Source organism: Carcharodon carcharias, chromosome 4 (genome assembly GCF_017639515.1).
Source record: "Carcharodon carcharias isolate sCarCar2 chromosome 4, sCarCar2.pri, whole genome shotgun sequence".
In the NCBI taxonomy this organism is placed as follows: Eukaryota; Metazoa; Chordata; class Chondrichthyes; order Lamniformes; family Lamnidae; genus Carcharodon; species Carcharodon carcharias.
Window position 1 is genome coordinate 38,830,259 of NC_054470.1, and position 14,310 is coordinate 38,844,568.

The window sequence follows — 14,310 nt, forward strand, 5'->3', positions numbered from 1 at the left end:
ATCAACTTTAAGTACAGATAGCCAATCCCATACCACCTCCTTGTTAATTTTAAACCCTTCAAGTGCACTAGCTCACACCACCATGCTGCTGTTAATGGTGACAGCTGGTCATATTACAAAAAGCATTACAGCTGCAGCCAACACTGCTACCAGTTGGTTGAAATATTGGGCAGGATTTTCAGGTCATCAGTCAGGCACGGCGGGCAGGCCCGAGTGTGGCCGGGAAAAGGTCCACCGACTGCGATTGGCCCCCGACTGCAATTTCACGCTGGCTGGCCAATTAACAGCCAGACAGCATGAAAGGCACACTGAGAAGCTCAGCGCTGCCAGGGTTGGGGCAGGAAGAGTGTGAACGCAAAAGTCTGCGCATGTGCGGGGAAGCGCGCACTGAAAGCTCCCTGAAGGCAGAGAACTGCCTCAGGGGGATGAAGAATTTTAAAATCAAGAATAAAGATTTTGAAAATGTGAAAAACATGTCCCCACATAGGACCCACTCACATGAACAAAGACAGTAAAAATTCTGTCAAAACATTTTTTTAAAATTAATGTTGGAATCCTCATCCCGCCAGTGGATGAGGTTTTCTCAAAAGTGCAAAGGCCGCCTGGCCAATTCACCTGCCTGCCAAAATAAGGTTGGATGAGCAGTGAAAAATAGCTTTTAATTACTTGAGTAATGGCCTTAATAGGCCTCTTAATGTTGGCGGGTGCACTGCCAACTCTCACCGACCAAAATATCACAGAGTGCTTGACGACCTCGGGACGTTCACCCGACGTGACCGCGTGCTATTTTACGACCGATTGGGTCGGGCGAGCGCCCGCCCATTGAATAGGAAGTTCCTTCACAGCCAGAGGACTAATGGCTGGGATTAATGAAATAAATATTCTGGGATTGTGTCAATAAAATAAGAAAAGAAAATGGTCATGGCTGAATATAGTGAAAAGCACTGCATTCAGTGATAAACAAGAGATTAAATCAAAATGGAGACTCCTGATCAATGTAGGAAAACCAGCAGGTTTCATATTCAAGTCCTACTAGAGGCTAACATTCTAAACCATGTGACAGTCTCTATGATTGGTATGTGGTCCTTTCCTGTACTTAGTACATTTTTCTGATCACTTCCTGTATTGATGTTGCTTTGTGTAGGTGGAGAGTAATGGAATAGGTCTAACATTTACCTGCCCTGTTGTGTTCAGAAAAAGGAGCAAGGGACTAAAGAAGATCTATTAAGTGGTTAGGATAATTTCAACCACACATGGGAGGTAGAAAGCTTCAGCCATGTTTGTTGTGTGCAACCAAAATGGTTTGAATTTTGTTTGTGTTTCAGCTACGTGATCTGCAAAAACTCAGCTGCTTAGATCTGTCCTCAAACCAGTTTCTGAGCATGCCTATCTGTGTGCTTCGAATGTCAAACCTCAAGAGTCTAGACATTAGCAACAACAAACTGAAAGACCTGCCTCAGGATCTAGACAGGTAACTGCCTGATTAACACGGAAGAGAGTTGTGCAAAACCTGAAATGGCCAAAATTGGCACATGGTATAGTTTTTTAAATTATCCATTCACAGGATGTGGGCATCACTGGCAAGTTCAGCATTTATAGCCCATCCCTAATTGCCCTTGAGAAGGTGATGGTGAGAGACCTTCCTGAACCATTGCAGTCCTGTGGTATGGGTTCTTTTAATTGACATATATCATGTTTTATAACAGAAAGTGGATGAGAGGATGTGTATGTCATAGCTAGGCCTCCACCTTTGATCCTTAGATTCAAATCCAGTACAAACTAATGGGATGAAAGTTTTGCCAGTCGATTTCAAGAGTTCTAAGTGGAACATGTTTTCAGAGTCACAATTCAGTTCTCCCATGGCTCTGGTTCGATACATTATGGGGTCCTGAAGCCTACAGTGTCCCATATGGACAGATCTATGTAAAAGAGCCAAAAGTGCCTCCAGCAATTGGACTGTATGTACTGGGTGTGCACTAGGTTCATTTGAGATCAATTCTTTTGCAAAAAAGCAGAGAACCCCAACAATGTGACTTATGCACCTGACCAGAACTGCATGGCTATACACCCAGATACAATAGGAACTGCAGTGCAAGAATTTCCCCTTCAGATGGATTTTTTTCCTGTAAACATACATTACTGGAGATAATAGGGTGCTGCAGTTGTTTAGGTGTTTCACCTTTAGATTCAAATCCAAGCCAGACTGCTAAATTGACAGCTTCTTCCAAAGATTCTTTATGAAATGAGTCTGGACAGTCTCATCCTGTTTTCGGTAGACATATGACATTTTTTTCCTTTTGTTTTATTCTTTCACTGGATGTGGGTGGGGCTGACTAGGCCAGCATTTGTTACCAATCCCTAATTGCCCTTGAGAAGGTGGTGGTGAGCTGCCTTCTTGAAGTGTTCTGTTCATTTGGTGTGAGTACACCCAGGGTGCTGTCAGGAAGGAAGTTCCAGGATTTTGACCCAGTGACAGTGAAGGAACAATGATATAGTCCCAAGTCAAAATGATGTCTTGCTTGGAGGGGAGTCTGCAAGTGATGGTGTTTCTACGCATCTGCTGCCCTTGTACTTCTAGGTGATAGAGATTGTGGGTTCAGTAGGAGCTGCCAAAGGAGCCTTGGTGCGTTGCTGCAGTGCATCTTGTAAATGGTACACACTGCTGCCACTGTGACAGTGATCAAGGGAGTGAATGTTTAAGGTGGTATAGATAGGATGCCAATCAAGTGGGCTGCTTTGTGCTGGATGGTGTTGACCTTAAGCATTGTTGGAGCTGCACTCATCCAGACAAGTGGAGAGTATTCCATCACGCTCTTGATTTCTGCCTTGTAAATGCTGGACAGGCTTTGGGAAGTCAGGAGGTGAGTTACTCACCGCTGAGTTCCTGGCCTCTGACCTGCTCCCATACCGCTTCCCTGAATGAGATTGCCAATCAGTATCAGTCTGATGCCAAGTAACATTACTTTAAGCTCACTGCCAGTCCAACCCCAAGAAAATCCCTTTCATTGATCATTTATCAGCAATACTCCACACAGCTTTCCACATCAATCAACCTCCTCCCCACTGTTCAAATGCCCCATCGTTGCCTTTCCAGTGCTGCCATTCCCTAAGTCTACCCTCCCATCACATCCACATTTAGAATTCCTTTCCTTATGCTACCACACTCCATCACAGTAAACTTCATGCTGCCACAACCAAGTCCACCTTCCTACTGCACCCAGCACTTTCCTGTTAGTGTTACCACATCACAGGACCACTTTCCCATTCTTCCTGCACCCAGAATTCCACTTAGTTCTTCCAAATAACTCATCCACAGATCTTTGCATGAACGCCTCTGCTGAATCTCTTACATCCTGCAATTCTTGAGGAAAATCACTCCCAAACTTGCCAAATAACTCCAGCTGCGACCACCTCACTTCCCCTCAAAAACTAATTACAGAGCCATTCGTTGCAAAAATTAGTTCCAATCAATTTCTGGTTGCTTCTGATTATTCAGCTTCCCTAACCAAAGTATCTGTCCAGGCCCATATGTGCCCCATTCCTCTTGCTTTTAATTAAACTCCACCAGCGCTGTCACCCTATCCCGTTGTTACCACCTTCGACATATTTTATACTCCTCCTGGCTCCGCAAAAATCACTGTAAAAAAACTTTTGTGACCATTTAATGAGCAGCCACCAATGGTTCATTTAAGGAAAACTAGACAGACTGCTTAATGCTTGATACGAATGGGTGAAGTGTATATGGCACATGATCCAAATATTAGCACGTAATGATGGCATTGGGGTCCTACAGTGATTTGATAAATTTAATGGAAAGTGACTCAATAGATTTAACTATTTAACTACAGTTCTTGCCTGTTTCAAAAGGGGTGCTTGTTTCTCATTTTGAAGTACACCTAGGGCAGAATTTTACCCTTGGCAGGGGTGCTTGACAGGGGCGGAAGGGGGCAGCTGGGAAGCCAACCGCCACCCGCAGTCAGCAGCGCACCATGATTTTACGCAGGCAGGCCAATTAAGGCCCGTCCAGCATGAGACGTGGCCTATGAATGAGTGCAAAGGGGTGGGCTTAATGTCCACTGGGTGCAACGGCGACCCAGGGTCAATTCAAATTTCAAACGCAGCCTTGGCAGCCCCTGGAAGGCTGCCACCGAAGGATGTGGAAGTCCTCTGCATGGAGACCGTAGCCAGTGGACATGGCAGGGGTAGGGCTGGCCGATGGGGCAGTTGGCTCCACGTTTCTCAGTTGAGAGCCTCGCTGCCTGGAGGATGTGGCAGTGAGGAGAGAAACACTTGTCCCCATGGAAGGGAGGAGGCCCCCCCCCCCACCCCACCTCAGCAAAAGGGCCTAGGAGGAGGTGGCATCCAGGATCAGCAGCCATAACGTGGTGAGGTGCACATGGGTGCAGTGCCGGAAGCGCTTTAGCGATCTGCTGTGATCGGGAAGGGTGAGTACTGTGTTGGCATGGGTCACTTTGTAGAACAGATAAGAGCTGCCCATCCCCTCATGGGCCTCAGAAATATTGCAGTGTGAGTGGCAAATGTCAGTGAGTCAGGATCTGGCCAAGGGGGTGAGCCCTGGCTGCTTGGACTGAATGCCTTGCGGCTCCAGGGTCACGAATCAGCAGAGCTCTGCGAGGTGTTCCTCAGGTGGGATTGGCTGGGCTGCAATGGTGCTGCAGGTAGAGAGTGGACTAATCAATGCTCCTCAGTCCTTTCAGGAGAAAACATCCCATAACAATGCTGAGAAGCAGCGGACTGGCGGGGGACCCCCACACCTCCTATTCCTCAGTCGACACAAGCAGGAGGCCCTGGAGCTGGAGAGGTGCCATGCATCTCGGTCAAGTGGCCGTGGTGAGGCTGGGGTGCCAGAGGAAGGTAAGAGCGCAGTGCACTGAGGTGAGAATGTGGCTTTTTGCAACCATTGCAGTGTAGTCTCTATATTGATGTGAGTCTCAAATCTGGAATGCCTATTGACAATAGAAAGACGAGGGCACAATGATGCAGATCTCTGTCTCATCAGGGTGCCAGGCATGCACAGTAACAGTGTAATGAGTTAAGCTAATGACATGTCCTCCTTCTCCCTTTTAGACTCACCAGCAGTTCATTATGAGGAGCCTGAAGGCCCAGCCCTGACCCCTGAGGACCAGCATGCTGAGTGCGTACCAGTGTCACACCCTCTCTATCAAGCAGGCACCAGTGCAGATACCATCACCTCAGTGGGCATAAGATCGGCATCTAGTATATCGGTGCACATTGGTGAGGGCACTTCACACTCGCTTGAGGTGCAGGTGGAGGCAGAGAGTGCCCAGGGTGCTGGCAGTCGGAGGAATGCTGGGGACCAGGAAGATGCTCAATCGGTGGCTGATGATGCGTCTCTGGAGTTGTCCCTGAGGCGGCAGATGCTGGAAGTCCATCAGGGTGTGAGGGAGGATCTGGCGGAGATACATGAGGGAATGGGTGCCATGGTGTCCTTTGTGGAGGAGTTCATGTGGAGCATAAGCACTATGTTGACCCTCATGGCCAAACGCAGTGCCTCCTCCATGGAGAGAATGGCGACTCTCAAGGAGAGGCTCCTCCAGGGACTCATTCGGGGGTCCCTGGGAATGTGCTCGGACCTGCAAGCCCTCACACCGGCAATGACCTGGTCAGCTGGTCAGTGTCTGTATGGGAGGTGGATTGGGCACCCAGGATCGCAGCTAGGTGCCCGTCCATCAGAGGTGAGCAGGGAGGTCCAACGTGACCTCACATTAGCGCATGAGGTGCCTGTTGTCTCTGTGGGCTCCTCTCAGGGCTCTCCGGATGATGGCAGCAGCTCCTCCTCCCCTCTGCCAAAGACCGAAGCATCTGATGAGGCTGTGGCAACTGGGGAGAGGCCAGCCGTGGCACTGGCCGCTCCCTCACAGGTGGAGCCAGCACAGGCTCCATAGGCCAGAGGACGCCCGCCAAGGTCATCAAGGTCAACAGGGCAGCAGAGTGAACAGGCTCTCTCCAATGCCGGTGCCAGCGAGGGGGGAACACCTAGATGTAGCACCCACAAGCATAAACTTAAAGCACCTTAAACACAACACGGCCTAAATACGGGTGATATATGTTTCCCCCATTTTTCTGTTCTTTTTTTAATAGTGTGCTGTAAAACACCAGTCAATGTTAATTTCTGCAATGTTTGTCAGTCAGCAATAAATGAGATTTTCTTTTGCAACTGGCCTCTGGATGCTTCATTTGTTCTATAGGTGCGGAATAAGCCATGATGTTATGATGGCCATGCGACTCCTTACACTACATACCAGTGCAATAAAGTTTATGTTATTGACCAAGGAACTGGTCCTGTCAGGGATCGAGTATGGAGCCTGCAGCTCTGGCATGTGGTGGTGGTTATTTGGTGGGCTAGCTTAAGGAGCATTGGATCAAAGCGTCCCGGGTGTCCCTGCCTCCCTCGAGGTTACCCAGGTCAGCATCTATCCCCTCAGCGTTCTCCTGAGCACGCTCATCCTCTGACTCACTACTAGCCTGTGCAGCTGCATCAAGATCTTCTTCATCCACTGCATTCCCCCCTTTCCAGTGCCAGATTGTGGAGAGCGCAGCATGCAACCACTATCAATGACACATGATTTGGTGGGGTATTGGAGTGCACCCCCTGAACATTCCAGGCATCGGAAGCGCATCTTGAAAAGACCTATGGTTCTCTCTTCTACAGCCCTTGCGGAGGCGTGGCTCCTATTGTACCACTGCTCAGTTTCTGTTCTTGGATGGCGGAGAGGCGTCATGACCCACCTTTTGAGTGGATAACCCTTGTCACCCAGCAGCCATCCATCCAGTTGGGCTGGAGCACTGAAGAGCCTCAGCACCTGGGAGTGTCTGAGGACGTAAGCTTCATGGGAGCTGCCTGTGTACCTTACACAGACTTGTAGAATCAGCATCCTGTGGTCACACACTATCTGCACGTTCATGGAGTGGAAGCCCTTCCTGTTGATGAAGGCACTGGGCTGACCTGCTGGCGCCTTGATGGCTACGTGTGTGCAGTCGGTGGCACCCTGGACGCGGGGGAAGCCAGCAATGGCCGCGAAGCCTCTGGCTCACTCTCCCTGGTTGGCCTCATCCGTACGGTAATGAATGAAGTCAAAGTATGCCTGATCAGAGCGTCTGTCACCAGCTTGACGCAACCATGGACAACTGATTGGGAGGCTCCACACAGATCCTCCACTGAGCCCTGAAAATAGCCAGAAGCATAGAGGTTGAGGGCCACCATAACCTTCAGCGCTACTGGCATGGGGTACCTACCCACACAGTCAGAGCTGATTTCAGGGTCAATCCTCTGACAGATGGAGGTAATGGTCTCCCTTGAGATACGGAATCTCCTTCAGCATTGCACCTCAGACATATTGAGGTGGTGCATCACCGCCTGTAAATCCTGGCAGCAGGATATTGTCATCTTCTGTGGCCCCTTCCACCTTGGCCTTCCTGTTGGCCTTGTGCTTCTTGTGCTTGCGCCTCTCCTCCATATATCACTCCCCTGAAAGCTGAATAGGGACACCTGGCCTCCTGCCCCTCTCTTCCTCAGAGGAGGAGGTGCCTCCAGTGGAGACCACAATCCCCATTACCAGGGTAAGGGAAGGCTGTCTGATACCTGGAAGGCCCCACATGGTGTGAATCCTCCAGGGGCCTGGAAAACAACACCGAGTCCTGAACTTAAGCCTCGAAATGCTCTGAATGGAGCTCTGAAGCGAAATGTAGCTGTCCTGTTCACAGAAGCAACGAGCGGAAAGTGATATCCAAAACTACTCACTATTCGCTTTGTCAAGCCCACTGACCCCTCTTATCCCACCTGTGAATGAAGTTTTGCAAATTGTGGCCTGCCTGCCCACTTTGCCCATGTGACGGAATGAAAATCGCACCAACTACGTAAACTCGGAGTCAGTTGGTCCCTCAAGGGCCTTAACTGGCCACTTAATTAATGGCGGCTGTGCCTCTGTCTTCATCGCGTGCCCACCTAGTGAAATATCATGAGAGTGTGCATTGACATCGGTATGCTCGGCTGACATCAACGCACTTTATTTGGGCGTGTTGGGCACACACCCGCATGCCAAGGGTAAAATTCTGCCCATAGTGTCAGGAAAATGTTCCAGATAAATATTATCCTTTATGTGAAAAGGGCCTCCTGATTTTGCTCCTGAACGGCCTAGCTCTAACTTTAGGATTATGTCCCCTAAATCTTGAAAGGAAATCATTTCTCTGTATCTATCCTGCTCTTTGAAGGTGATACTTCATTGGAAACTCCAGCCATGTATCCAATATACTCCTTGCCTGGGTCAGAATGCACAAAGAACATATTTAACAACTTTACGTTATAAGCATTTCTTGCTGACATTTTTCTCTGGAGTACAACTAGTCACTGTATACTGCCACTGCAACAGAACCGCATCATTGGCCTCAAAACCTTAAGCATAAAAATACTTTAGAAAAACAGCCATTTTTTTAGGATTCAATATTTTAAGATGTATTTTAAATTTGTGCACTATTTTTATAATTTACAGACTGAGTGAGCTAGAGTCCCTATTCCTTCAGAAGAACAAGCTGACCTATCTGTCCAAAGTCTTGTGCAGATTGACTAAACTAAAGATGCTGGTTGTCAGTGGTGATGACATAAAGAAGTTGCCAACTGCTCTGACGACCGACCCCAATCTAAAGTAAGTGCTGTAATATCATTTTTCCTTTTTTATAAATACTTAAATACACTCTCTCCCTCCCTTTTAGCCCTGATTTTGCTTCAGTCAACACCTCATCCTTCAACTGCAAGAGCTGATGCTTTTATAATGTCCTTAATGCTACCGTATGGCTGACTCAAAAGTCTGCTAATGTGGGAGGTGGGAGGTGGGACAAGTTCCAATAGAACACTCCTATCTTGAACAATTCACTGCTTTGCAATTGTCCGTCAGTGCAAGCTGTGATTTAAATTTTTGGTTCACTATTGCTATAATGCTACTCCCACAAGTTAGTCATTAACAGAATGTCCACTGGTGCACATGAGTGAACAACATTTACTGAACGAACAACATGTACTGAATGTACAGCATTTTCAGCAGGCATCCTGGGAAGATGTGAGGTACTAGAACAGACATGGGCTGGGGGCCACGAGTCCAATATAAGTAGCAACAGGAGTATCCATGAATCAACATCACTTCAGACTTATAGAGAGATGAATGCCAACCAGGAAGGAGAGTTAAAAAAGGTGATCAAAAGAATATCAAGTAGATTTTGACATGGCCATTGAAGGAGTGATGTGGCTAGGCAGAGGGTTTGGAAGGAGAGATGCAAAGAGGTGACAGCTAAAGGCTCTGACTCTAATACTCGAGTATTATGACTTATGTTCATTACCATACGGACAAGACCAGCCAGGCAGTGCGAGCCATAGGCTTGGCAGTGATTGCTGGGATCCCCCATGTCCAGGGTGCAAACAATATGTGCACACAGTAAGCTCAAGAAAATAGAATGGAAGATGTTGGGGCATTAAAAACTTATGAAGGTTTTACTGGAAGGTTTTCTGCAGTGATTTGAGGCTGAGAGCAGAATTTTGCCCTTGGGCATGTGGCTCGGCAGAGGCGAGTGGGGGCAGTCGGCTTCCTGACCGCCACCTGTGATCAGCCCTGGAAGGCAATTTCACGCTGGCGGGCCAATTAAGGCCTGTCCAGTGTGAAATGCAAGCGGCAGCGCTCAGCACAGCCTGTGCGGGCGGGGGGAGCAGAATGCAAGCCGGGCGAGTGTGACATTTGCTCATACGCATGAGTGCGCGCTGCCCAATCTCCCTGAGGCAGGGAGCTGCCTCAGGGAGATGAAGAGATATGAAAAAATATAACAAAAAAAATAAAAATGTAATGAAACATAACTCTGTCACATGAGCAGGGACATGTTATTAAAAGTTTTTGTTTGGATTTTTCTTTGCTTTTGGAAAACTCATCCCACTCGTGGATGAGGTTTCCAAAAAAGTGCAAGAGCTGCTTGGCCTTTTCACCTGCCCGCCAACTATAAGGTTGGGCGGGCAGCGAAAAATTTCTTTTAATTCACTTTTTAATGGCCTTAATAGACCTTTTAATTGTCGGCAGGAGCGTTGCCGACTCCGGCGCATGCCCGCCAACCGAAATATCGCACACGTGCACAATGACATCGGGGAGCACACCTGATGTCATCACATGTCATTTTGCGCTCGGTTGGGTCGGGCACACACCCGCCTGCCAAGCTAAAAATGTTACCCTGAAGGTACAGTAGTTAATGCTAGCACAGCATAAGTTGACAAACTGCTGTTATAATAATTATGTTGGATGTTTTAGCTACGTCATTTTTAGCTAGTCAGCCAAATAGATTTATCACTTTCTCTCTGTTTATTTTGTTTTGTTTGGCTTTGTGTATTCCATAAAAAACAGCATTACACTTTGATAAAATAACTTATCCAACTGTCTTCACTCTTCAGCTCTGAAGAAGTGTCATACGGACTCAAAATGTTAACTCTGTTTCTCTCTCCATATATGTTGCCAGACCTGCTGAGTTTTTCCAGCATTTTTTGTTTTTATTTGTCTTCACTCTTGTTGCCTTTGTTCCTAAACTGAGAGGAATGTCTCACAATACATTTGTTATGATCCCCTTAGAGACCGATAACTTTTAATAAGAGGAAAGCAAAATACTGTGGATGCTGGAAATCTGAAATAAGAACAAAAAATGCTGGAAAAACTCAGCAGGCCTGGCAATATCTGTGGAAAGAGAAACAGAGTTAACGTCTTGAGTCTGTATGACTTCTTCAGAGCTAAATAGAAATAGAAATGTGATGAGTTTTATACTGTTTAAGAGGGATGGAGCAAGATAAAAGGTCAGGGATATTTGGGAGCAAAGGAGAGATTGACAAAGGTGTCATGTACACAAGGCAAAGGGAGTGTTAACGATAATGGTAAAGACTAAAGATGGTGCTAATAGTGGCATAAAAGAGCCGCCGAATGTGTTAATAGCAGAACAAGGGTCGGCGCTCTGTGAAAGCACAAAATAGAAACCAGTGACAGATAGCCCTTTGGGGGTGGAGGGAGAGGATAAAACAAAGAATAAATAAATAAACATAAATAATTGAAATTTAAAACACAAAAAAAATTGAATTAAAAAAGTGGTAAAGATGGAGGATAGAGCTCATGGTCTGAAATTTTTGAATTCAATGTTAAGTCTAGAAGGCTGTAAAGAGTCTAATCGGAAAATGAGGTTCTGTTCCTTTAGTTTGTGTTGGGCTTCACTGGAACATTGCAGCAGGCCAAGGATGGACATGTAAACATGAAAGCAAGATGGTGTACTGAAATGGCAAGCGACTGGAAATTCTGGTTATGCTTGCAGACTGAGTGAAAGTGTTCCACAAAACAGTCACCCAGTTTGCATTTAGTCTCCCCAATGTAGAGGAGACAGCATTGGGAGCCATGAATAGTAGACCAAATTGAAGGAGGTGCAAATGAAATGTTGTGAAAGGAGTGTTTGGGGACTTGGAAGGTGAGGAGGGAGTTGCACCTTCTGCGATTGTATGGGAAGGTGTCATGGGAAGAGGATGAGAAGTTATAGGGGATGGAGGAGTGGACCAGGGTGTCATGGAGGGAACAGTCCCTATGGAATGTTGTAGGAGGGGCTGAGGGGAAGATGTGTTTGGTAGTGGCATCATGCTGGAGTTGGGGGAAATGGCAGAGGATGATCCTTTGAATACGGAGGATGGCGGAGTGAAAAGTGAGGACAAGGGGGACCCTATCATGGCTCTGGGAGGGAGGGGAAGCTGTGAGGGCAGAGGTGCAGGAAATGGGTTGGACACGGTTGAGGGCCCAGTGAACTACAGTGGGGGGGATCCTGGGTTAAGGAGAAAGGAAGGCATGTCAGAAGTGCTGTTTTGGACAGTGGGCTTTTAAAAAGAGATCTGAACTCCCAGTGAGTGACTCAAAGGATCACATGACAAGATTTAACATTTTAAGACTTGCTGTAGCAAACTAAAATGAACATCAACCGAACATTACTTAGTAGGCAACTAATACACTAAACTACAGAAAAGGTATCTCCCCTTAACATTTTAAAATGATCGCAAACCCCACGGCGCATTTATACATTACATCACACTCTCCGTATATGTGTGGTCTCTATAGGAACCAGTCCATAGTTGCTCCCAGCTTCCAACAGGCTTGCTTCTCCCTGTTTTGCTGAGTTGTAATGTCCAGAACCCCCGAACTGAATTCCTGCACCAAGGCCCACTCCAGCAACTCCTCCCAGAACACGCCAGTGTCAATCTTCCAGTGTTCTTAAATCTCTACTGGACCCATCTCTTCGACCAGAAAATAAGCTCTCATTAGCATTTTGCATGGTGGGTAACAGGGACCATCCTTTTCCCATGCTGACCACAACATCTGCTGTTTTCCTGTCTCTCTATCTCTCTGGTCACTGTCTGTCTCTCTTTCTCCCTCTCTCTCTCCAGGGTCCTTGAGTCATTAATTCTTAGAGTCTGTAAGTCTGCCCATTCCTACAACAAAAATGAACTGAAAATGCTGATGGAAGGAAAAAGCTAAGTAAGGTTATTGCAGCTGACATGATCAAACGTTGATCAGAAGGCAATCAGCAATACTTTTCTTCTTCCTATGTTTGGGTTTTCAAAACAGCTTTGACATAAGCTTATTTTATATATAGAACCATAAAATCATAGAATGGTTACAGCACAGAAGAAGGCCATGCAGCTCATTGTGTCTTTGCGGGCTCTCTGCAAGGGCTGTTCACCTAGCCCCACTCCCCTGGCTTTTCCCTATAGCCCTGCAAATTCTTTCTTTTCAGCTACTTATCTAAATCTCTTTTGAAATCCTTGATTGAATCTGTCTCCACCACTTTCAAACAGTGCATTCCAGATCCTAACCAATTGCTGTGTAAAAAGATTTTCCTCATTTCGGCATTGCTTCTTTTCCAATCATCTCTATAAGTGTCCTCTAGTTCCAGATCTTTGCACCTATATAAACAGTTTCTTTCTATCTATTCTGTCCATACTCTTAATTATTTTGACCACCTTTATCAAATCTCCCTTTAATCTTCTCTTCGCCAAGGAGAGCAGCCCCAGCTTCTCCAGCCTATCCAGATTATTGAAGTTCCTCATCTCTGGAACCATTCTCGTGAATCTTTTCTGTACCCTCTCTACATACTTTCTAAAATATGGGGGAGAATTTTTCCTATGGCGGGCGGGCTGGGCGTGAACGGGTGGGAGCAGGCACGGAGCTGATCGCCACCCGCGATCGGCTGCGCACCGCCATTTTACGTCGGTGGGCCAATTAAGGCCCGCCCAGAGTAACGTGCGGCCAGTAGCGCTCAGCGCTACCTGTCAGGGCCGGGTGGGGAGGGAAAAATTTTTAATAAATAAAGTAAAAGTTTATTTAGACATGTCCCCTCATGTGACAGTGTCACATGAACTGGAACATGTTTGTGCAGTTAAGGAAATTTATTTATTTATTTTATAAAAGCTTCAGGAAACCTCATCCCATCCGTGGATGCGGTTTCCTAAAAAGCGTGAAGGCTATTTGGGCTCTTCGCCTGTCTGCCAACCTTAAGGCTGGACAGGCAGCATTCTTAACAAGTTTGATTACTTTTTAAATGGCCTTAGTAGGCCTTTAACAGTTCGGCAGACGCTCAGCCTGCGCCCACTCCCAACTGATTGTCCCGCCCGACAGGCAGAAGATTCTGCTCTATGCCCCTAATAATAAAGTCCAGAATCCCAATATATTAGCCACTTTTGTAGCCTGCTGTGCCACCTTCAATGACTTGTGAACATATCCCCTCAGGTCCCTCTGCTCCTGCACCCCCTTCAAAATGTATCAATTATAAATGAACACGAACAGTATTTTTAAGTTTGATCTTCTTTTATAAATTTTGAAACTGTATTACTTTGTTCTGTCATGACACAAATTTCAGGTTGGTGCCATGTTACAACAATACACATGAGTAATTAAGAGTAATACAGTTAGGTTTAGTTAACCGTTGTGTTGTAAGGTGTACATTGATGATTCCTTAGGGTGACACAGTTCCTAGTCCTAAAAATCTCATAGCACCATTGTTCCAATAGAAGCGCAGTGAGGCAAAATTTACACCTGGTGCTTTCACTTGCCAATGGTTCCATCCCAAATTCCAGGAATGAGGTTGTTGAAATAATCTACACAGTGACTAATGCCTCTTGCAGCCCACCTTGCTGACAGAGCTGAAACTTAGACTAGCATCCCACTGTTCCAAAAGGGGTAGCCCAAGGTTTGAATCATGCTGAAGTAAAGGCCAAGACCTTTT

The 14,310-nt window shown here is 46.6% G+C and overlaps 1 protein-coding gene across 1 annotated transcript in view; it reads left to right on the forward strand.

The window, feature by feature from the left end:
- Positions 1–14,310, forward strand: part of lrrc2 (leucine rich repeat containing 2) — a 121,338-nt gene that overhangs the window by 101,743 nt on the left and 5,285 nt on the right. Inside the window, exons 6-7 of the mRNA XM_041185573.1 lie at positions 1,326–1,471; positions 8,532–8,684. Of these exons, the coding sequence (XP_041041507.1) occupies positions 1,326–1,471; positions 8,532–8,684 (299 nt within the window). The remainder of the gene's footprint in view (positions 1–1,325; positions 1,472–8,531; positions 8,685–14,310) is intronic.